This window comes from Sprattus sprattus, assembly GCF_963457725.1.
Source record: "Sprattus sprattus genome assembly, chromosome: 18".
Classification (NCBI taxonomy): Eukaryota; Metazoa; Chordata; class Actinopteri; order Clupeiformes; family Clupeidae; genus Sprattus; species Sprattus sprattus.
This window is the reverse complement of record NC_137916.1, coordinates 6,268,652-6,294,305: the sequence shown is the minus strand read 5'-3', so window position 1 is coordinate 6,294,305 and position 25,654 is coordinate 6,268,652. Positions and strand designations below refer to the sequence as shown.

The 25,654-nt window shown below is 45.0% G+C and overlaps 1 protein-coding gene across 1 annotated transcript in view; it reads right to left on the bottom strand.

Annotated features, from left to right (window-relative positions):
• The window catches only part of lmtk2 (lemur tyrosine kinase 2), a 35,745-nt gene continuing 10,091 nt past the window's right edge, over positions 1–25,654 (bottom strand). Inside the window, exons 2-14 of the mRNA XM_080856822.1 lie at positions 25,074–25,195; positions 24,805–24,955; positions 20,171–20,247; positions 19,450–19,568; positions 18,336–18,423; positions 12,089–12,219; positions 9,926–10,010; positions 9,142–9,263; positions 7,447–7,596; positions 3,928–6,961; positions 3,651–3,786; positions 3,302–3,556; positions 1–2,094 (exon numbers count right to left, since the gene is read on the bottom strand). Of these exons, the coding sequence (XP_080712948.1) occupies positions 2,066–2,094; positions 3,302–3,556; positions 3,651–3,786; positions 3,928–6,961; positions 7,447–7,596; positions 9,142–9,263; positions 9,926–10,010; positions 12,089–12,219; positions 18,336–18,423; positions 19,450–19,568; positions 20,171–20,247; positions 24,805–24,955; positions 25,074–25,195 (4,499 nt within the window). The 3' untranslated portion in view covers positions 1–2,065. The remainder of the gene's footprint in view (positions 2,095–3,301; positions 3,557–3,650; positions 3,787–3,927; positions 6,962–7,446; positions 7,597–9,141; positions 9,264–9,925; positions 10,011–12,088; positions 12,220–18,335; positions 18,424–19,449; positions 19,569–20,170; positions 20,248–24,804; positions 24,956–25,073; positions 25,196–25,654) is intronic.

Here is a 25,654-nt window from a genome sequence, read left to right as displayed (position 1 = left end):
TCATCAATATTAAGTAAAAATAGCACAATTTTTTTTTCAATTTACAAGTTACGCATCCAGATACAGCAGGACTGCTGCATCTTCTGGTCATTGTCATTAATTTAAATGTCTTTCTTGTCACATTCAAAACCATGATATGTCGTCATTTTTTTCACCTTAAATTACAAATTGAATCCTCAAACTAGAGCTTACACCATTCCCAATTTACAGACAAAATTAAACATTTATATACATGAGTACAGATTAACATTTAAGTTACACTTTTCAGATGTGCAATATTAAGCAATGTACACTGGAGGAAAAAAAAAAAACAGGAATTTCCTTAAATAAAATTCAGTTCAACTCACAGAGACTGCTGGTAATATGGTTGTAGGTGTGCTAAAATATGGGTCTGCTGTCTGTGAAATACACAAAGGCCATCCACCCACTACTTCAGCAGATCTATTCAACTCCAGTCACCAATCAGCCTCCAGAACACAACTATATGGCAGCTGTGTTGAGAACTCGATTTAATTCATAATTTTTCAACCAAGATAATAGAAAAATCAGCTTATTTGCTTACAATTTCTTATTAATTAAATATGAGCCCCCAAAGAAGCCCAATGAAATGATTCACCATTGAAGGGCATGGTGGGGGAAACCCAAATTTCACCTGTAGTGAAGATTGGTTGTCGAAAGTTAAATAAAATAGGACATTTTACAGACAGCTCTACAATAGTAGTGCCCTCCACCTCTCTATTCTGATTTAAAAGCTCAGAATAAACTTGAGATTTAAAATGTTTTGTCCTTCAGCATAAATAGCATGATTTACATGGGAAAGACAGAGGCAATCTTCTGACCCCTAACCAATTCCCTTTTGATCTCACCGCAGAAAGGAAAGGGAAGCTTCAACATGAACTCCTACAGCAGGACTGCTTGAAAGCATCAAACAAATCCTCATTGCACCCCTAGCTTTACAGTATATGTGAACACAATTCATATTACATTCTCGTATTGAAAACAAATCATCGGTCCTCTAAGTCTTCCAGCATATGGCATGGTATCCATCAGGTTAGTGGTTTGGTTTCTAAAATGTGGAGTGTGTATGCGAGTGTGAACTGGGGTGGGGGGGGCATAACGGTGTAGGCACGATACAGATCCACTGATGTCGGACAATGCCAGGTGGCGTGGAGGTTAGGCTCGGTTCAGTATATGGAAGTTTAGATCCTCAGCATAGCTGAATGATGGGTAAATTACGAGTGTCCACATAATGTGGGTTAAAACTGCAACAGAACGAATAACATCAGAACCTAGGACCACATTGTGCTCCAATACAGTCCTGTGGCTGGGCCTCCACAGTGTCTCATCCAATGAGGTGACAGAAGGCTGGGCCTCCACAGCGTCTCATCCAATGAGGTGACAGATGGCTGCAATCTCGGTGTTCCATTATGACACTGAAGCCTAACCCAGGAAGTAGAAAAGAACACTCTACTGAGGCTCAAATGAAAGCAGAGTTTGAGAGCCTCAATGTTGGGCTTCCAATGGGGAAAACATCTAAATCAGAGGAAAAGGCAACTCACAGATGACAGGAAATCCCTATTACCTAGTAGCTTGAGTGTACAGTGTAACAAGTGTCGGTGGGTTGACGGGGATGACTTGAGTCCAACCGTCAACGTCTGAAGCAGATGTCTGAAGCTAAGTGTACAGATGTGAGTACAGAGAGTGTAGAGCGCACACAGATACCAGGTAAGACACTGGGGAAGCTCTTGAACAGTTCAACACTTTCTGTTTTTTTTTTCTTGTCATCTCTTTCAGCAGAACGTTCCATCATTGCTTGAGGGATTGCACAGACAGAAGAATGATCCGAGATGCAAAGGATCACATTTCAGTTCAAATAATCCTAGCCACTGTAGGATGAAGACGAGAGAGAGAGTGTTTTTGGGTGTAAGTGATGGTGTTTGAGGTCAAAGGGATTGGTCAGAAGCTGCCTTCCAGCAGTCTTAAGCACTATCTGAGAGGAGAGGTTTGCACAGTCAGACAGTTCAGGGAAACGTCCTCTCAAGAACAGCTCAATGACGCCCTCCAGTTAGTCCCTCTCTCCATCTTCACTGCTGCCTGTCAATCAAGAAGAAAGGGGCCAGATTAAAAGGGCTTCAAGTGATAGTAAGATTTAAAAGGCAGTAAGATTTAAAAGCTTTTATTAAATAACCTAAGGATGCATGAGAACAACAAATACAAGAAAGTGTATCAGACCCTCCAGGATTTCGCGATGTTGCGATCGCACCAATTCCCTGCAAATCCAGTGCGACGTTGCAATTTCAACATATCAGCGCAACTTTCCCGCAAATTTGACAAATCATTGTCATCTCCCACAACTTTCTCCCTTCTGCTACAAGGGCGGAAATTCTGCCCTGCGGACAGGCTGCAGACACTAGCAGAGTTCTAGTCCGTTGAAAACAATGAGAATGGCTACACCAGACATGGAAATTGAACGCAGCCCATGTCTGCACTGAAGAACATTACATTACATTGAACAAAATAAACACCTATAGGGATAAAATAAATCAACAAGGATAGCATAACAGATTGATAGACAGAATGAGAACGGCAAAAACACAGGCAGGACGTCAGACCATAAAAAAGATGACAGTGACACAGGCTGGGTTTTTTTTTTTCGTTTTATGTGAAGGCTGAGATATTCATAACCTTTAATTCAGTCTTACTTGTGGTCCTTTTGTTATACCAACAGGTGCATTTCGTTGTGGAAAAGTAAATACTATGTAGGCTACTGTTCCCGTACGTGTTTAGCATAACTAGCTGTTTCTAGATAACTGTCTAACAACTGTTGCCATTCCGAAATGAACATTTGAATGAGGTCAAAGTAAAAATCCTATACTTTACTGTGTTTTGTTTCCATAACAACAGTACAAGCAATATACATTTTCTGACCTAAATATGCAGAGGGCAGAACAGCCTATTTTGCTACATTTTTGTAGTCCTGGTGATCTTTTCTTTGGCATTTTGGCAAGGTTATTTAGAGAACCATTTCTCTATGGTTTTGTTCTTTAAAGAATGTTTGTTAATTAATTATTTAGTTTCCAACAAATAACTAAATTATAATAACAAAGAGGGATATTCTCAACTTTTTTATCGCAACTTTCACATGCTCCCGCAAGTTCATCGCAACAAACACCTACAAAACACTGCAACTTTCACAACAACTTTTAGGAAAAGCCCCCGCGAAATCAGTAATTTTAGGCCGCAACTATCACAAAAAAGGCTTGCGAAATCCTGGGGGGACTGGTGTATGTGTGTCTCTTACCCCCTTGTTCTATGTCTGAGTCGGTGAGGTGTGTGAGAGAGAAGTTTGCGATGCTGGCTGGGGAGATGGAGAAGCGGGAGTAGGAGGAGGTGGAGCTAGTCCAGCTGGTCTCTGGGCCACGGTTCTGGGGGGGTGGCGAGAAGTACCGCGAGGCACCTACAAGCGAGGACTTGGAAGCCGCCACATCGCTGGCTGCCTTGGCGAGGAAGGAGGGTTCGGGTGAGGAGAAGTCATCGTCCCACTCAAAACCACCACCTATGAGAAAGAAACACATTCAAGCACCTTACAAATTGAGGACTGTTTGGACAAGTACAGAATTTATGTTCACAAAATGAAGTTTGTGGCCCACCTTCTTCATCGGTGGAACTCTCAGTAGAGTTGGTGAACCTGTTCAGGTAACCAGAAGACTGTGCTGGGCTGCTGAATTCTGACACCTGACTGTTGGAACCAAGAGTGTGATCTCCCAATTCTTTAGTTGGAGTCTCCTGTTAAGGGGTAAGTACAACAGGCAGAAACATAAGAAAACAAAAACAACTAAAAAAACAACCCTATGAAATTAAAAGCAGTCAAGTCTGAAGGAAAGATTCTACCAGTTTTTAGTTTAGTAGTGAGGAACAGATCTGTACCTGATCAAAGAGGAAGACAGTGACATCATCAAAGAAGGACACGGCTCTTCTTGAGCTGTCAGAGTCGCTGGCGTCTGCCGCTGAGGTTTTGTGTACTTGTAGCGATGTTGGCTTGAGCAGGCTCTTGAGGTGGCTTGCACCACTGTTATCGCAGATGATGAGAGGAACCGGGTGCTCCACATCGTCCTCGCTCTCTTCGCTGCTGCTGTGCAGGCGGTATGCATGCCTCTCGTCATCCGAGTCATCGCTGTTCTCATCCTCCTCGTCGGCGTCCATCCCATCCTCGCGCCCGTCCTCTGAATCCCGACGGCTCAGATATCTCCCCTCACTGTCCGGCTCCTTCCTGCGCACTTCTCCAGCAAATGTTCTGGTGAGCTTGGCGTGGACCATATTGTCTAGCGGAGATTTCGGAGGTTGTTCAGTGATGCCGGAGGAGGCATTTGTTGAGGGTTTTGAGACTGCACCAGAGACTGCTGGAGAAGAACACCAATCAGGGACACCGGCAGTCTCCTGCGATTCCCTCTGAGCATCAGCAGATACCAGTCTGTCCTCAGCACGGTCCTCTTCTAAGCTGAGGAGAGGCTCAGGCACACCATTTGTTGTGGACTCCGGGAGCATAGGATCAACAATGTCAGACACCGGATTAAACAGGTCTTGTGACGTACCAGTCTGTGAATCAAGCATCTCCTGGCGAGGAGTCTCCTGAGGGCTCACTGTCTCACTTGCAGACTCTCCGATCCAGGCTGTGGCCTCAGCAGTTGTTCCCCCGTTTGCCTCCTCGGATCGCCGGTCCGTCTCCAACTCGTTATCTGAGAAGTAGGCTGAGTCTCTATAGCTGCCTGCGATGTGGGTGTCCTCCCCTGAAGCAGAACCTTCCTCCTGGTGTCCATCCTGCTGTGCGTCCTCTTCCACAGGATGTCCATTCTCAACCTCTGACACCACAATCTCCGGGGGAACCAACGGCACGAAGGATGCCTCTGGCGTGGCACTCGCTTCGGTTTCCCTGGAGGTACTGTCCAGAACCAGCTGAGAGTTCCACTCTGGAGACTCCAGGTTCTCTGTCTCATAGCCACTGTCTGCAGTCTTGTAAGGGGGCTGCAGTTTGCTTGAGGCAGGGGTTGTGAGCGTCTCATCCTGACCCCCAAGCCTGTGTATATCCAGAGAGTCTAAGGAGTCAGGCGTCTCGGCAGAGTTCTCCGTGGTTGGCAGTGGGGAAGAAAGGCTGTCGTCCAAAAGGCTGTCCTGACTAATCTGGTCCAAACAGGGTTCTGAGACCTGTAGAGAGGTCCTGTCCTGAGACAGACCATCTGCATAGCTGCTCTCCTCGTCAGTGCATTGCGGTAGATTATCCGTTTCTGAGTTCGAGCCTTTGTCTACATCTACAGCTGAGTCCGTCAAAGAGGCAGCACTATATGGGTCTTTGCCTTCAGCTAACAAGCCAATGGGCTCTGAGGAAGAGGCATGATTAAGTTCTGTACAGTCTGTTCCTTTGAGTTGAGTGAGATCCTGAAAGTGTCCTACAGTTCCTTCATTGCTAGGCATTTTGGCAACGGCGCACATCATTTCTGGAGTGGCACTTTGATTGAGCAGAGGGGACAGGGGACCAGTAACCAGACCTACAGGGGCCTCTGCACTCTGAGAGGTAGAGTCAAAAGCGGAACTGCTCTCAGATACAGGAGAGTCTAGCGGAGAATGTTTTTCACTAGGTGAACCACTAGTGAGAGGCGAAGCATTGTAATAGGTCTCTCCTGAAATCAAGGTTTTCGAAGGCACCTGAGTTTCATTTCCTAAAGATTGTAGAAACCCCCCAAAATCGGAGCCTGAAAAGTCAAACAGTTCCACTTTTGGGTGGGCAACATTTGCTACAGATTGTGCAGTGTCGACAGGTATGGATGCTCTTTCTGTGACCTCTTCACGTTCTAAAATGCTTGTGATTACACTACCAGGTGAGTTGGCATTCTGGTCCAATTTCTCCAAATCTGGGTTCTCCTTCATCAAACTTTTTTCTTTGAGAAACAGGAAGTTGTCAGCAAGCTTCTCTGTGTTTAGAAGCCTCATGAAATCTGCATCACCCGCCTCACAGTCCTCCAGCAGAGTGTCTCTCAACCCTTCCCCTCCATAAAAAGGCTTGCTGTTCTGTTCTGTGCTCTGAGCCTGGGTCGGGGTCTGAGTCGGGGTCTGGGTCAGGGTAGAGTTCCCCTGCTGGAAGCCACTGCTGTTGCTCAAATCGGGAAGCTCCAGGAAACCAGTCCTCCATGAACAGGGCTCCTCTAGTTTTGAGTCGCCCTCACTAAATATGTTGGCATGGAAAGGACTCTCGTGATCACTGGAAGACCAAGTGTGGCTGTCTGGCATGAAGGAATCCTTTGAGTCTATGCTTCCATGAAAGAAGTCCGCGTCTGTGCTTGACTCATCCATTCGGGAGTCCTGCAGGATCAAGAACTGCTGGGACTCTGGAGGTGCCTCTGCCTTGGCCTGCAGGTCCTGGGAGTCTGTGGTGCTGTCCTCCTGCTCCTCCAGCTGGATGTAGTAGTCCCTCGCAGAGGCTACCTCATGGGAGTCCATCACCGGCAAGACACCCGGCACTCCTTGGGTTGGAAGACTGACACGTTGTGGCCCTGAATCTCCCACAGATGGAGGGAAATGGGCGTGGATGTCTTGGCTGGGCACAGGAAAAAACACACTGTTGTAGTTCAGCGTGGAGTCCATGGCAGAGTGGTTGTGGTTGTCGTAGTGGTCGTGCTTGGCCCCTTCCCACACATACTCAAAGCTGAGTCCGCGGCTGGTCTCGGTGACGGTCAGCACCTCATCCGGCTCTCCGCCTTCATCCAGAGTCTCCAGGATGGGGAAGGAGGAGTGGCTGACTGTGGTCTGACGGGTGCACGGGTTAGGCCGAAGGGAATTCCAGCGTTGCTCAAAGTCGTCCTCCACGTCCTTCTGGCCCTGCATTCGCAGATAGGTCAGCAGCCGGTGAACCTCCTCTGCCGTTGCCCGCTTGTCCGGAGGAAGCCAGCAGAACTGTAACACCTCATACCTGCGCAAAAACAAAACATTCGGTGAAGACATATTCACACTTTCATACTTGTGTCTAAAATGACCCTTTTACAGCACCCTGATAACTCTTCCTGATAGTGTCACCAGCCCAGTGAATATATGTCTCAAACACTGCACAATCAATAGACCTGCAGTGTAGAAACGACCGTTCTGATATGCGCCTAGAGGGTGCATGCAGACTTTGTTGGCTGTATTTGCACCACAGCAAGAGTTGTATGTGTGTGACACACACGACACAATTTGTATGTGTAATGTTGTAGGCCTGCATGTTGACAGCAATATTTTAACTTCAAATCTTCTATGGTAAATGTTTCTACTGAATGCAATGCGTATGTGTCAACACTTTTATCTGGTTTTAAAACATAATAATAACTAAATATATAGAAACATATATTTTGTACATCGTGTAGTGTTTTACAGTACAGGAGTACAATCTGTATCCCAACTCTACAAAACAATTCTCACCATCTCTCAGAATATGGCAGGTCCAGCTGTGGTTTGAAGAGTTTGATCTGCTGATCCCTGATCACATGGTTCAGCACTTCTCTATCAGACAGGTGAGGGTAGGGCTGGTTGGCATTCTCAAACAGTTCCCACAACGTGACCCCTAGTGACCTGCAAACACAGACAGAGAAATCTCCTTCAAGCTCCACAAGTTGAAATGACTGAGATGGGCAACTGGTTGGAGTTACACTAACGGCAATTTGGCCACATTTGGGTGCCAAACGGAATAAAACGTAATTGATCATTTTAGGAGAGATCCATGTTAAAAATGACTCAGAACTTGCAATGGGATAGGCATATTATGTAATGCCTTCAAAATGACCTATCCTTAGAGACGGCTACTCTCAAAGTATTTCTGTCTTGCATTAGTGACTGTAATATGTGGCAAAGAGCAAAAGGAATCATTTGGGAGACAGAGAATGATGCCTATATGGGCCAGCAGGGGCAAGGAAAAGGGCCTGGCTCATGACAACCATGGCTGGGAAATGGAGATTTATGCCCAATGACAAGCAGCACCTGCAACACTAGCGGAGGGGCTCACTTTCAAAGGCTCTGTCCTGACCCTGTCAGCAGGGGGATGTGGAGACCTAGCTCCCTTCATAATCTGACCTATACTTACAGCAGTCAACACGGCATTCAGCTGGACAGAATGGCAAGTCATATGCACAAGGGTAGCCACTAGCACAGAATTGTATTGAATTCTTATAATGGTTGTGTTCTTGACAAGTTGGTTGAAGCTATGTGTTTCAATTCTGTTTGGCTAAATTCTCTAAGGCTAGTCTTCATGTAAAGTCAAAGCAGACCCCTAAATGTATTGTATAGGCTGCATCTACAGGGCATCTGTATGCTATGCTTATGTTTTATGTACATTAATGTATATGATCATACCCGAGGGGAAATTAAAATGCATACATTAACATTAATATATTTCACCTTGTTTTAAATGAACAGGGCCCTGTTCGGCGTACAACTGAAGCTAAGATAATTAATTTAGCTCGCGACATGAGATAATATAGCTTGCTAAAATGAGAACAGGCCAAGCTAAAAAAAAAGATAAAAAATCTTCAAGTTAAGTTGTCCCAGGTAAACTCGTCAGCTAAATTGCGCGTACACGTCCTGCATCAAAAGGCAGGACAGGTCGATCACCAATTTTTTAGATTTTTAATAGTCTAAACTCAAAGAAAAAGACTAATTTTTGTCTCCGCTAAGGCAGGATATGACCATGAACGCGTTTTGAAGAATTCAAGACCATAATCATGTCAAAATTCAACACTGCCACAGCTGCGACAGCAATATAAGAAACTGTCTATAGGCTGTCTAAGACGTGATATCTTTTCCAATGTCGAATATGTGACTTTGGTGCAGCGGTTAGAGCTCAATCCATGCCCTGGAGCAGGTTAGTGCTAAGTGATATGTTACTATGGTAATTTATCAGAAGTTGCTTCGCCAAACCCGATAAAGGGGCGTTCTCTTTTTTTAGCCTGGAATCTAGCTCGCTAAACCACTTAGCGAGCGTCGCCGAACAGTATCCAGGGCTATCACGAAGTCATAATAGTAAATATTTATTAAAGAAATTATTTCATATTGGTACCATGATGCCTTTGAACAGGTTTCATAATAATGTCTTCAGACATGGGAGCCTGTGCCTGCCCTTACCACACATTTCCAGGCTTGGTTTGCTCTGCAGTGATGACCCCGCCGTGCAGGTCCCCTACCAGCTCAGGGGCCAGCCAGCGCAGGGGCACGAGCTGGTCCTCCTCTGTGGTGACATAATCCTCCTGAGGGACGGACGGACGGACGGACGGACGGACACACACACACACACACACACACACACACACACACACACACACACACACACACACACACACACACACACACACACACACACACACACACACACACGTATGTGTACATTAACCAGCTAGCTACTGGGCTCAATAGCTAAGGTGGGTCAAAGCTACATAATTTATCCCATTTGAAATAATGATGAAAGCATCACTTGGGGTGACTACATCAGCTAAACAGCTGCGTATGTGAAGGTCACCGAGCCCGTTCCCATCATTTTAAATTTAGACCATCATACTTAGACATACATTGAATGCAGTGCAACACTTATGTCATGAGCTGGCCATCTCCAGTCAGTCACCCAACTGAGATCTTGGCGATATCTGGAGAATGCAGATGGACATCTATGGCTTGTCTGTGTTCTGATGGAAACATGGCCACTGTATTGCATTTCACTTTAGAGGCCTTATTCAGCTCTGGGCTTTAACTAGGGGTCACAGGGCAACAGCTGCATGTCCAAGGCACTGGAAAACATTTAGATTTCTCCTACAGGCATGGACCTCTGTTTTAATGGGTGAAACCGCATCCCCAGGCACATATGGGAGATAGCACGTCACTGTGCTCAGGAGCGTGTGAACCAGGACACTCTTACCTTATATCTATATGGTCCTATTCCATAATCTCCTACTTTAACCATCAGGTCGGCAGTTAAAAAGCAGTTTCGAAGGGCCAAATCACTGGAAAAGAAAGAGAGAAAAATTTGATTTAAAAAAAAAACATTACCAATAGCAGTTCATCATTTCATTTTAATTAAATCTGAAGAAACATTACATTTAGTGTCATGTGGTGTCAGAATTGAGGGAGGCATCTTCAAACAGATTGTGGCAAAGGACCAGGGAGCTGTTTAACAGGTCAGTCTGTCTGGTCTGTGATTGCTTCCCATCACTGATCTGTCTTCAGCCTGATGGATATCTGAACACATCTATTCTCATCAGGTCCTTCCCATCACTGATCTGTCTTCAAAACCAGTGATGCTGAAGCATTTTATGGCGTGTCCGCTCTCCCCCTAGCAACCAAATCACTGATGGTAGAGCATCTTCAAGCGTGTATGCTCTCCCCCTAGCAACCAAATCACTGATGCTGGGGCATCTTCAGGCGTTTGTGCTCTCCCCCTAGCAACTAAATCACTGATGCTGGAGCATTTTCACGCGCGTCTGCTCTCCACCTAGCAACCAAATCACTGATGCTAGAGCATCTTCAGGCGTGTCTGCTCTCCCCCTAGCAACCAAATCACTGATCCTAGAGCATCTTCAGGCATGTCTGCCCTCCTCCCTAGCAACCAAATCACTGATGCTGGAGCATTTCCCAGCTTGCTCACACAGCACCATGATGTTGTTCCCAGGGAGGGACACTCGCTGTAGTCTCTAGCGGGTCTGTTGGGGGCCCGGCGCGGCGGGACAGATGGTAGCTCATTCAGACAAGAGGCCAGCTACGGTTTCATCTTGGCCCCGCTGCACACTCTCACACCAGTTCCAGAAGTGTGTCTCCCTTACTGCATGTCCTCCAGCACCCAAGGCCCTAACCCAGGACATCGCTGACACAAGTGGTCTTTGCTCATACACCCTGCCACTGTCAGCCTGCATGAAACTACTGCAAGATAAATTGAGACATTTGAAGAACTGTAGCCAGCTCTTGGCCTGGACCCCTCATACACTAGTCAGTCCTGCTCCTCGCCTTCTAGCCCTACAAGGGTCCTCTGCAGCTCACGCATAGGGACGGGGACGAGGACAGCGTCTCTTGCTCCAAATGTTAAACAGACAGACAGAAACTTCAGATTTATGAAAATAAAAAAGGAAATATGTGGTTTAATAAAACCCTACTGGAGTGTTGTTTGAATTAGTGTACTATCAAATTTCAATAAAGTTCCAATTCCAGTAAAGAAAGCCGGATGACCGTATCCTGTAGAAAACCATGTCATCTACAAATCTGATCTACAGGATACGGTCATCCGGCTTTCTTTACTGGAATTGGAACTTTATTGAAATTTGATAGTACACTAATTCAAACAACACTCCAGTAGGGTTTTATTAAACCACATATTTCCTTTTTTATTTTCATAAATCTGAAGTTTCTGTCTGTCTGTGTAACACATACGATTTCCTCTCTCCCTCCAGCCTGTTTGTTCACTGTATGTAGCAAGACCCGAGACTGTCTGATCTCCTGCTACCAGACTCACAGAGGGACAAAATAGCATGAGAGGGATGGGCGAGGGTGGGGAGCGAGACCGAGACAGAGAGGCAGCACAAGGGGGGACTCTCGAAAATAAATCAGCTTTAATGACCAAACTGAGAAATCCTCTGTCATTTTCATGACTGCCTTTACAATGCACAGAGGAATTCTGGGAGTGTACCATCTTAACGGCTGTGGCACGCTGCCTGGTGCGAAGTGATCCGTTTACACACAAAGTGCAGATTCATCATATATCCAGCCGGTCCCAGGGCAAGCAGACACCGCCGCCATCCCTTGCCACCGTGTAATCAGATACCTTCCGGCATATTCCAAGATCGTAAAACAGAGCAAAGTTCAGCGCCCGCATGCCATCACCTCCATCGCAGACCCTTCACTCCCTGTCTCACTTGATTGAATTGTGAAAAGATTTTTGCTTTCGGGTTGTCAGACAGTGGTGACAAGGAGCAATGCACTTTTAGAAATGAAGGCAAAGTATATTGATTCAATTCACACAGGAAAAGTAGCCGGGTTCGTCCCACAGGAAGGGTTACCTGTACAGGAAGTTGTGCTTGTGGAGGTGGGTTACCTGTGCAGGAAGTTGTGCTTGTGGAGATGGGTGACCCCGGCAGCGATCTCACAGGCCATCCTCTGCAGCTGCAGCAGCTCAGCCTTCCCATAGCGCCAGTCCTGCTGAGCCAGGTAGCTCTTCAGGTCGCCCTGCAGTGCACAAACAAACACATCCACACGTTATTACAGGCTCAAACAAACAAACAAACATATACACAGTCATAACACTACAAAAATACAACAAGTGGGTACAGTGTGTAAAAAAGCTTTATTGTGAGAAGTTGACTTGATAACGGCCATCCTGGGCGTATCTTCCCCAGTGAACATAACCTATGGAGCAGACGTCAGGCTGGGGCTGCAGTACTGCAAGCAGCCACAGGGTGGCAGAGATATTCTCCCTCCAAAAGCTGCGGACGCCTCAGGGCCTGGTGCTGGCACCAAAAAAGGGAAAGCCCTTGCTGGGTCACAGCAGCAATTTAAAAATAAAAAGCTCAGCACTCGGAGGGATGCGTCGGCCGCAGGTTCACTGGGGCAGGTTGAGGTTCTGAGAGCCTGGCCATCACAGGTCTCAGACCTGCTCCGCCGATGGGAATATCAGGCCAGGGAAGGATCCTCTCATTAGCACGGATGCGCCACTGCACCGCGCCCCGGCAGATGCCATGACTGCCCCAAAGCAAGGCACAACTGGGAGGGTAGGGGGGACCCTTTGGGAAGATAGCACACGAGCACAGACACCACACAAACGCTAGGTGGGGAAATGGAGCTCCGACGGAACAGCCTCGCCTGTCTGCCTGTCTGCCTGCCTGTCTGCCTGTCTGCCTGTCTGCCTGTCTGCCTGTCTGCCTGTCTGCCTGTCTGCCTGTCTGCCTGTCTGCCTGTCTGCCTGTCTGCCTGTCTGCCTGTCTGCCTGTCTGCCTGCCTGACGGGGCCATGAGTCAGACTTGCAGTCACGGGATCTCCTGCAGTCTGCTGAGCACTGCTATGTGCTCTGCGCTGTGTTGTCACTGTGCTTGTGAGTCAGCATGACTGGAGCCTGCATTCCCAAAAACACCCCCAGCAGAAAGGCTGACTGAGTGGGAACAGCCCCAGGGGTCAGCATCAGGGGGGCCTTCCAGTTGTCACTGCAGAGGATTACACATACTCCCTGCAGGACATGGAGCTCAATGGCCAAGACAAATACTGAAATCAGTACAAATGTGAATTATTCATGTACCCAAAATATAAATTTCAACCTCTCTCTCATTAGGACTGCTAAATAATGAACTGGGTATAAATATAAATAGCACTGAAATAGCACAATGTGGTGGTCAAATCAGGACACATTCCCTGTGTGCATGTAGTGTAGGCCTGCTCTGTGATGTTTGAATCATGCTTTTTAAACACTGGGTACAGTGTAAACAGTTGGTTTGATAGATGACAACAGTTTCCATCACAACAACATGTTATGGGTCTTCATTGTTCTACTTGTATTCTACCAATTAGCTTCTAAGCTTCATACACCCATGACAACGGATCACGCTGGTATTCTTAACAAACATGTTAAGCATATGCAATATAGTGAAAAATCTTAGTTCTTAGAAGGTTTTCTTTTAAAGCTTGTGGTGCTTAAGGGATTTAGCTGATCTTAAAAACATTTTGACATTAAATACAAAAAAAAACATTTTAAATATGTGATACAATGTATTGTATAGAAAACCAGTACTGTACCATTTCACTAATGTTTTTTTCCAATATGTATAGTGTATATACATGTATGTATATTCCAAAATGGATGTGTGATGTTTATTATCCTGAGATAACAGCCAATAGTCAGCCCTGGTGCAAACGTAAACAAGTACAAGACGAACACTTCCCACCAAAAACGCCTTCCCAAACAGACCAGAGGAATGTTCTTAAGAGGCCCAGGGCTGAGACAGTGGGGTGACGCAACACAGAGGAGAAAAATGCCACGAGCGCAGCGTGCAGGTGCCTCTGTTTACAAAGGTGGGGGGGTGGGGTGGTGGGGGTGTGTGTGTTTGAAGCCTCCTCCCGTCTGGGCCTCCGCTGTCGTCACACCGCTGCCTGATTACGGAACGCCACTTATGCAACAGCCATAAATCAGCTGCCTCCGCGCTCCACACCTCTCCCTCTGCCACAAGCAGCTGTGAGGGATACAGCCGTGTGGAGAGAGACGCAGGGGCTGTGAGCGAGGCTGCACAGGTGACTAATCCACTAGCAGCGACAGAGATGGAGGCAGAGGCAGTGAGTGTGTGTGAGGGAGGGAGGGACAGAGGCTGTATATCACATCAGCAGACAGAGCCACTAGTCGTGCAGTAAGATGCAGCAACTGCAGTACCGAACGCATTGGTGGGCATATCAGAGGCTTGACGGGAGAGATGTGATCACGGTGAACAGTGAGGGGAGAGATGTGATCACGGTGAAGAGTACGGTAAAGTGTCTGATACATCACAGCATGAGCTTGTTTGCATCAGTCCCAGTAACAAGCATTTGATGTTATTGACACTGCCGCCTTTAACTTTAACTTTACTACTCGTTACTTGTGCCTGATTAATAACTGATGATAAAGTCTTACTACACTAATGATACAAGCTCCAATAACAGTCGTATGCTGAACCCTTCCTTGACTTGTTTTAAGTAACCCTGAACCAGGATGTTGGCCTATAGTGAAGAAAGAACAGAATGCAGGACTCCAGCAGGAGAGGTCAGAAACGTAGCACATCCATCAAGGTCAACGGTCCTCACTGAGGAAAATTTACTGCAGCCATCTTTTCCCCCTTGAATGCACAAAGCACTCTTACTTCATACGTCAACCACTTTAGAGAACATTTCATACGGATATACAATCTCTTTTTGGGACCTGAATTTTTATTTTATTTTTAAGAATGTTGTTTGAAAATCAAGTTAACATGATTTACATGTTCCTTTTCAAACACATTTGGAACCCTTGCCCTGTTTGCACGCATAGACACAGACACAGACACAGACACAGACACAGACACAGACACAGACACAGGGTCTAGGGCTAGGTCCCTGAGCACACGAGGCTGTCAGTCAGAGTTCCGGCAGCTGGCCTCCAGCTGGCTCTGCTCCGGTTGCACACGCCTGCTTATTTCTGTGCAGAATGCCCTGAGTCAGGCCTGTAGGCTCTCTGCTGGCTGCCTGCTGCCTGTTACTAGTGCCACAGGTCCCCAACAAACCATCCATCACACACTCATCACACTGACACCCTCCTCCACTCTCCATGGTAACACAACCAAACCCAACAATCAAGGACAGATGGACATACGCTCATGAAATAAGTGCTTATATTATGCAAACATAAACCATGAAATTGTGGGACAATGACTTGATTTTTCAGATTAAGAGTGAGAGAAGGTTTTTAGTCCGATGCTCAGAACAACCTAAGACAACTATTAGATAACTATCTAATATGCACGTGCACACACGTGCACACACACACACACACACACACACACACGGGCACACACACGGGCACACACACACACACACACACATGCACGCACCTGACCATCTCATCCTCCACTGACCCGACCCAACTCAGCACTCACTTCACTTCACTTCACTTCACAGGGGCAGCTTGTCAGCAGACACCCACCCCAGGCCCAAAGTAGTCAGGAATTAACTATTTGTTTGTTTCTCTTTTGATCTTGTAGTTCAATGTCATGTCCCTCTAAACATCAACACGGCCTGAACTACTGCCCCTACACATTCTCTGTTGTTTCCAGGGCATAGAACATGCATTCTGGAGTCCATTTTGTTTTGTTTTGCAGGTGCTCTAAGCACACCCTTAAACAAATACAGGCACAAGTTTGCATATTCACAGGCCGAAACAATCCCAGTCTCACACAACCTGACCACTCGGGTAAAGTCAGATGTAGGCGATCCACTGGACACACACATACACACACACACCCACCCACCCACACAGTAAAAGGCTGTGTGCTTCAGCAACCAGGGAGCCAGCTATAGCCAAAACAAATGCACCAACACAGCGAGATGCCTGACTGACAGAGAGAAAGAGGAGCCTGTTGCTTAATTGGGCTTCGGGACTAGGAGAGGGTGGGAGAGGGAGAGAGGGAGAGAGAGAGAGAGAGAGAGAGAGAGAGAGAGAGAGAGAGAGAGAGAGAGAGAGAGAGAGAGAGAGGGAGAGAGAGAGTGTGCGAGAGAGAAAGTGAGTGTGTGGTGTTGGGATGGGTGCAGGAGAGGTTGCTCGTAACTGCGTGACTCACAGCTCAGGGTGCAAGAGAGGCAACAGGGCAACAGAAATAGACTGAGGAGAAAGATGAAGTAAATCAAGGGAGGGAGGGAGGCAGTGGCACGGCAGCGGTGCAACAGAAGCGTCCCTCCTGTCCAGCTCTCTGGGCTCTCTGGGAGATGGATCTCTCCTTTCAGCTGTGAGGGGTGGAGGTGGCCTCAGCCCAGAGGTGAACCATGACTAGATGTTCCCAAAAACCAAAAGCGACAACAACACTAAGCACTTGTCAAAACCTTACCTAGAAAAACTGCTGATGTTGGATTCCACTGATTAACAATATCTGTATTTTTGTCCAGACCTACAATGTTGTACACTTGTTGTAACCTAACCTAGAAAATGACACCTACAAACAAATCTGAACATTTCCCCCTCAAACAGGATCTAGATTCTCCAGTCTAAACAGTAACACTGATCATGTCGGGAACAGGTGGTAAAACTGCTGATGTTGGATTACACTGATTAACAATACAGCCGCGGAAAAAATGAAGAGACCACTTCAAAATTATCAGTTTCTCTGGTTTTACTATTTATTGGTATGTGTTAAAGTAAAATGAACTTTTTTGTTTAATTCTATAACCTACTGACAACATTCCTACCAAATTTCAAATAAAAATATCGTCATTTAGAGAATTTATATGCAGAAAAATGACAATTGGTCAAAATAGCAAAAAAGATGCAGTGTTTTCAGATCTTAAATAATGCAAAGAAAACAAGTTCTTATTCATTTTTAAACAACACAATACTAATGCAAGATCTTCTTGCAGGACAATGGTCTTCTTTGCCTGGCTGAGGTTAGCAAAAGACCAGAAGGATTGAACTAAAGAGGACTGGAGGTCAATTTTCAGCTTTGCCCAACACATGGTCGTCTGATGGTTACACGGAGACCAGGAGAGGCCTACAAGCCACCTACTGTGAAATTTGGTGGAGGATCGGTGCTGATCTGGGGATGCTTCAGCAAGGCTGGAATCGGACAGATTTGTCTTTGTGAAGAATGCATGAATCAAGCCAAGTACAAAGTTTTCCTGGAAGAAAACTTGCTTCCTTTTGCTCTGACAATGTTCCCCAACTCTGAGGAGGGTTTTTTCCAGAAGGATAATGCTCCATGCCACACAACCATATCAGTGAAGGTGTGGATGAAGGACCACCACATCAGGACCCTGTCATGGCTAGCCCAATCTCCAGACCTGAATCCCATTAAAAACCTGTGGAATGTGATCAAAAGGAAGATGGAAGGTCACAAGCCATCAAACAAAGCCGAGCTGCTTGAATTTTTGCGCCAGGAGTAGTATAAAGTCACCCAACGGTGATTTTGTTTGCTTGCTTCAATAAATCACCACCAACAACAACGAAGAGAATCTGATGAAAGCCCTGGCGCTTTAGCTGGTGGTAGTTGGCAGTGGGCAGTGGGCAGTGGGAGCCACAGGTGTGTCACCTCTCACTGGGCCTTGCTGACTCTGGACTGCACTGGATTGGTGAAGTCCAAACTCTTTGTATCCTTTTTAAGCCTGATGAGCATTATTAACTCTTTTCCTGAGGTACTCAGAAATATACTTTGTCTGTGCCATGATACACTTCCACAAAAAAAGTGTTGTGAAAATCAGGCTTTGACAGATTCCTGTTCTTTAAATGAAACATGGCGCCCACTCACACCTGACTGATATCCCACTGTACTAATATACTGTATGTACTTCACACACTAGTGAACACCACTGTACTAATACATGTACACACTAGTAAACACCACTGTACTAATACACACACTGGTGAACCCCACTGTACTAATACATGTACTTCACACTCTGGTGAATATTCAATTTGGCAGTGACAGCGCCTGTTCATGACTTCTATCTTGACCAGCAAGTAAGTGGACACTGTTTTTTTTTCCCAGGTAGAAAGCAGGGAATTCAAAAATATCCCTGTCTTGTTTTCACATTCCACAGAGTAATATGTGCGAATATCCCTGAAGTCACAATAGTGTAAACACACTTACCAGCTCACAATACTCAAAGACCAGCAGAAAGGGGATGGCCTCCACGCACTGGCCCAGACACTGGAGGATGTTAGGGTGCTGGAGGACTCTGCAGAGGGACAGGAGAAGTTTACATATTAGGACCAGGTCAAGAAGAAGGAGGTGTTCCCTGTAGATGTGTTCCATCACGCTCCTGTAACCCTGCCCTGTAGATGTGTTCCATCACGCTCCTGTAACCCTGCCCTGTAGATGTGTTCCATCACGCTCCTGTAACCCTGCCCTGTAGATGTGTTCCACCACGCTCCTGTAACCCTGCCCTGTAGATGTGTTCCATCACGCTCCTGTAACCCTGCCCTGTAGATGTGTTCCATCACGCTCCTGTAACCCTGCCCTGTAGATGTGTTCCACCACGCTCCTGTAACCCTGCCCTGTAGATGTGTTCCATCACGCTCCTGTAACCCTGCCCTGTAGATGTGTTCCATCACGCTCCTGTAACCCTGCCCTGTAGATGTGTTCTTGGAGCCATAAAGGGCTCAGACACACAACAGCAGAGTTCTGTCCTGATGAAAGCCAGTGTGCTGAAACACATCACTTGAATTGTAACTAAACCACCATGGAGAGCAACTTAAATACCGGGATGGGCAGACCTACTCTGAGCAGCTAGAACCATATGAAGGGGCACAGGTTACCCGTTTCTGGGCTTACCACAATTCACTTAGTGTCTGTTCATTTGGCTGTACCATGCATAGTGATGGTCAATAACACTTATAAATGCTATAACATACATCTGTTCTAACATTTGTACTAAGGTCGACCTTCAATAACCCATGGTTTGGTATAGATCACTTCAGGTGCAGCACATACTTTATGCTCTAACTTATGACCTGTGACCTGTAAGGGTCTTCCTGCTCTGACCTGTGACCTGTGACCTGTAAGGGTCTCCCTGCTCTGACCTGTAACCTCACCTGTAAGGGTCTCCCTGCTCTGACCTGTGACCTGTAAGGGTCTCCCTGCTCTGACCTGTAACCTGTAAGGGTCTCCCTGCTCTGACCTGTAACCTCACCTGTAAGGGTCTCCCTGCTCTGACCTGTAACCTCACCTGTAAGGGTCTCCCTGCTCTGACCTGTGACCTCACCTGTAAGGGTCTCCCTGCTGGAGGAAGTCATTCTGCTCCTTGGCCCCGGCGTTGGCCTTGAGCTCCTGCACCACCACTCTGGAGGCGCCCAGGTCAGCGTAGATCTCACTCAGGAGAACCTAGGAGGGGAAGGGCACCATGGGGAGGGAAACAACGACAAGCATGAGGAACTGGACACGAGCACTAGTTCAACCTTAGCCACAGACTGTAGCAGAGTCCCTTGGAAAAGTGACAGCAGTTACAATTACTAAGTCATCATTATTATTACAACTGGATACAGGACAATTATTGGTGATTGTAAATGTGCCTTTCCATCTTAATGGAAAACAATCACCATTGTGAATGGCTGGCTGGCAAAGACAGTGCGAGTTTGTGTGCATTTACATCAGCTGTGTTATGCAAATTAAAATGGACATTCTTTCAATCAAGGGAGAAGTTGTACTCTGGTGTGGGATCAGAAAAGGTTGTCAGGGCAACCTTTACAGAAACACCAAATCAAATTGCAACAAATGCAAATGTATGCAAATAAACCCATTTCCATCAACTTTAGTTGCATTATACCTTGTGCGAATCGGGGGTTAATCCACCCCTCTCTGGCAAATCGATTGCTAATTGGACTTTGAAAGCGTTTCCACTCAGCATTTAACTATTTTACCCTTCAAGCCATATGCAACCATACAAACAGTGAGATCCTGTGGAGAGCTGACCCAACCAGGCTTACCTTGCCAAACCAGCCGCTGCCTATCTCCTGTATGTAACTGAGGCTGTGGCGAGCCATATGGGGGCCTGATGATCCATCTGTGGAGGACAAACCAACACATCACTGATTAGTTCAATCAATACATCAGTGATTAGTTAAGGCAATTAGTTGAGTCAATAGTGTGGCACTGCAGCTACAAAACATTCTGTTCTTTCTGTTTTTATGCTTAGTTGGTAGTGATCATAGGGCTGGGCGGTTTATTGACTTTAAAAGGTATACCAAAATATGTTAAAACGATATAGGATACGACAATACCATTAATACGGCATTTTCCATTTGACATATTCTGTATTTTTTTTTAAATATATTTTATATTTATTTTTTTCCCATGTTTAATAACTTAATATGTATACAGTGCCTGACAAAAGTCTTGTCACCTATCCAAGTTGTAGGCACAACAGATGATAACTTGACTTGTAGTTGATCAATTGGAATCAGAAATGGCCTTTAGATTATGCTTATTATACCAACATAAAGTTGTGTATCATTAATTGAGTTTTATCATGTAATAAGGACAGACAGGTCAGATTGGGTTTGGACAAAAGTCTCGTCGCATACACAAAAATATTTTTTTTAATTTTTAATTTTACTTTGATAACACAAAAATGCTACAATAACATCAGAGCATAAAGTCATGGTGCCTTAGAAAAAACAAATAATATTGTGTATGACTCCCATGAGCTTGGAGGACTGCATCCATATGTCTCGGCAATTACTCAAATAACTAATTGATGAAGTATGGAATGGCAAAGAAAGCAGTCTTGCAGGACTGGTTTCATCTTCCAAGCCTCCTCCTTCATCCTACTTCAGACATGCTCAATAATGTTCTTGTCTGGTGATGGGCTGGCCAATCCCGGAGCACCTTGACTTTCTTTGGTTTCAGAAACTTTGATGTGGAGGCTGAAGTATGAGAAGGAGCGTCATCCTGCTGAAGAATTTACATTCTCTTGTGGTTTGGGATGTAATAGGCAGCAATAATCTCTTGATACTTCAGGCTGTTGATGTTGCCATCCACTCTGCACACCCATACTGGTTGTAACCCCAAACAATTTTTTTGCCAAAACGATAGACAGTGGAAAAGTGTAAGAAGGTTGATTTTTTTTCTGATGAATCATCAATTAAACTGCATTACGATCGCTACGAATACTGCAGAAGACCTGTTGGAACCCGCATGGACCCAAGATTCACCCAGAAAACAGTCAAGTTTGGTGGAGGAAAAATCATGGTTTGTATGGGGGTGTGCAAAAGATCTGCAGAGAGGATGGCAACATCAGCAGCCTGAAATATCAAGGGATTCTTGATGGCGATTACATTCCAAACCACAGGAGACGGCAAATTCTTCAGCAGGATGGCGCTTCTTCTCATATTTCGGCCTCCACATCAAAGTGGATGCAGTATGGATGCAGTCCTCCAAGCTCATCTGAGTCATATATGATATTTTATTTTCCCCCAGGGCACCATGACTTTATGCTCTGATGCTATTGTAGCATTCTTGTGTTATCAAAGTAAAATTCAAAATTAAAAAAAATATTTTTGTGTATGCGACAAGACTTTTGTCCAAACCCAATCTGACCTGTCTGTCCTTATTACATGATAAAACTCAATTTATGATACACAACTTTAGGCCGAATCTCGATTCTTCTCCTTGCCCCTTTTGCTTAATCTTGTCTTAGTCTTAACCCTAGCACTTGCAAGTGTAAGGGCCAAGGGCTGAGATCTTTCCCCTATGAAATGAGACGCCACTAGGTTTCGGGTACGTCATGCGTGACTGTATGAGCTATGAAACTAGCGATTTAAAAAAAAGTCTAATGAAGAACATGGTTGCAAATATATATGTATACAACTGTGTAGAGCACGAAACAAGACTGTCGTCATTTTTTAATTAATTATAAGCCAAAAATACTTACATGTAGTGTATGTAGCATGATAGCTGGCAAGCTACCATATAAGCCAATGGAGTGGTGGTATACGCGCTAAATGTATCCTAAAACTACCGTTTGAAAGCTTCAGTTAAGACCGACAATTCTATGCATCGCTCGTGTAGTACATTTCAGATCAAACCAAGTCATTATAAACATATACAAAGTTGTGTAGATAGCTTTATTCATGTAAAATATTCCTCGCTTCAAGCAGCCATGTTTTTTTGAAAATTCCCGAGCTGGTTTCGCGGTGTGCTCTGGGATAGCCCTTGGAGGACCAAGGTAGCTCTCCGATAATCTCAAAAACGAGGGCCATACACCCCTTAAACTTACCCTTTAATCTTGATCAAGTTGGGTATTGAGACACCACTAGCTCTCACATGAACGCGCAATTTCAAGGGTAAGGGGTAAGATAAGGGGTAAGGGGAAGTATTGAGATTGGGCCTTTATGTTGGTATAATAAGCATAAACTAGAGGCCTTTGCCTTTCATATGAGCCATTTCTGATTCCAATTGATCAACTACAAGTCAAGTTATTATCTGTTGTTCCTACAACTTGGATAAGTGACATGACTTTTGTCAGGCATTGTATAATAACTTAATATGTATATTGTTTATTGTGTATGTTTATTGTTTGCACCAACGTCCCACAAAAAATTCCTGGTAGGTGAAAACCTACTTGGCAGTAAAAACTTTTCTGATTCTGATTCTGATGATAGTCACTACCGGTATCGTGCTGCGCCATGATGTGGATTTTTGCAATACCGTGGATACCGGTATATATTCATGAGTTCTAATTTGGCATTCATATTGTTTTGTTCAAAATTTCAATTGAGTGATAATAGTTAGTTTCTACATCAATTATTTTTTTTATCAAACCTCTCTAGATTCTTATGAAAAAATTTCGCAATGTACAACCTATATTTATCAAGTGTATAAGGCTTAGAGACATTGACCAGAAAACACAGGCTAAACACCCTTCATACATATGGCCCAAGGGTTTTTCTGAGATTTGAAAAAAGCAACACAATGTCTCGTACACATGAGATCAGCTTTGTATCCATATCCTACAGGCAGACAGACATGAACAGCCTTTGAAGTTGTGTCCTTTAGATAACTAATAATCAGTCATCCACTTTTAAGTCATCATCATCATTCACATTATTATTATGCACTTAGGCAAAGAATACAAGTGTGCAATCAACACTAGATCCAGTGTTTCCCCTACAATGATATTAGGGTGGCGCCCCGCCCCCCCCAACGGCCCCGCCCGCCCCCCCTGGAAGCTCAAGTAAAAAATTTTTTTAAAAAATATATATATTTTTTTTTTTATAAATATAGCGCCAGATCACAAAATAAGTCATTTAAGGTTACCTTTACCATAAAACATGTAAAATTATACTTATTTTTTAAGTGAAACTGCTTATCCTAACCCCTAATCCTGAAGTATAATTGTTGCATACTGTTACTGTAAGATGTTATATTGACTGCTGTCATTAAAAGAAACACATGAACATCATAATTCATTTAAGTGTTGTGTCCGTGCGCCGCGGTGCGGTGCGCCCCTGCCGCCGTCCCCCTCCCCCCCCCCCCTAAGCTGTAACCCTAGGGGAAACACTGAGATCTATTTGTTTAAAACACAAGCCCCTGTACCACCAGACATAGCTGAAGTCAGCCTACTGTAAGGACTGTAAATGCTTTCATCATATTAACCCAGCGTAATCCAACAATTAATCTTACTACTAATCCTGGCCTTGTTATTCTCTGAGAGCGAGTACATATCTACTTAACCCGTACAAGGGGAAAGATTTCACTTTCTGCTTCGACACATAATGCTTTCGCTCAACCTAATTGGGCACGCACAGAACCAAAAAGGAAATCAATTGGTGAACTGGGAAAGTACACATGCTTAAGAAAGAGTTACTACAGAGCGCTAATGTATAACAGGCTAACTGAGAGACTAAGACAGTAAGCCTGTGTGTGATCTGACTGGCCCATCATGAAACTATATTTGTTTAAGGCAAGACACAGTAGATGCAATGCAAGTTATAAAAAGATGCATTTTGAAATAAAGATTGTATTAGCAATTAAGGACGTATTCTGAAAACAAGCATTGACAAGTCACAGACCCAGCCACCTCAAGGGGAAGAACATTTGGTCAGAAAGTAGATGTGTCCGCAGCTGTATCCGCTTATGAAATTCTGAATGAAATCCTTTATTGCTGTGGTTGTGCGACCCTGTGTATGAGCATCATCATGACAGCTCTAGGGACATTTATAATGACATAAAAGTTAAGTATAAAGAGGACTATACCAATAAAAGAATACAAATATGGTGGGTCAAAAGTTATGAGGCAATCGAGTGTACAGCAGCAGATGTAAATTGGTCATGCCAACAAGGTCGGCAGGACATTAAACTCCAACACTTCAGCCTGCTTATCATCAATGGTCACTCAAGTTTCCAGGAAGTGCCATGGCAAAAATATCTGGCCCTGTGAACCTTTCAAAACACACAACAAAGCACAGCACCGCAAGGGCTTTCATGATCTAGTGAAAATTCTTGTGACACACCAGGCCTTTCTACATCTCATTCCTACAGAGGTGAGAACTTTCCATTGACTGTTGTGCAATCATTTGATCATTAGAACTACCAGAGTGGGACTGCATGGGTGACCAACCTGCAATCCTGGGCAGGTCTAAATGGGGTGGTCCTGGCATGGCGACTGGGGGCACGGCCAAAGTGTACACCTCTGCTGGGGACTGCATGGAGGGGGTGTCCTCGGCCGGTGGGGTGAAGTCGATCTCATCTTCAAAGTTGTCCTCGAATTCCTAGAGGGACCGATGGAAATGAAACCAATCAGTTTTATTTTGCCACAGCGACTTCTACATGAAATGGCCTGTGTGTTCTGCTTAACCTCCATTAAAGGGCTGGGTGGTGTGAACTCACCTTGAAGTTGATTTCCCGTTCCTTGCAGCAGGTGACACAGTTGAAAAGCACCAGGACCAGCACCACCAGAGCACAGACAGACACCAGCAGAGACAGCTGAAGGGCCTCCTCCCCCAACACCACTGCACAGCAACAAATAGGACAGGGTTAGTTTAATAGTTAAGAGCTGCACCCACAAACACACTACAGAGCATCAAACAGGACACGGTTAGTAATTTAAGAGCTGCACACACAAACAACCACAGGTACTAGTTGCCATAATGCTTATATTTGTACACAAACAAAGTACTTGTACAACCACGGTATCTACACAAACCATATAACATATGCCCATAGTCATACAAGATTCAGATGACAGTTTTGATATATGAAATAGCCTGTAATAGTGGTAAAGAATGAAAACTGGATTATTTTCTGCTTACAATGCAGCGTTTGGACAGAAACCTACTCCAAAATCTAATTCACACACCATGTTTGCATACTTAGCTGACCCATAGTAAACTGAACAGGTGTATGGTTTTCTTTCCTACCTCTAAAGCAATTCAATATCTGATAGCTTTCAGCCCCACAGCAGCATCATC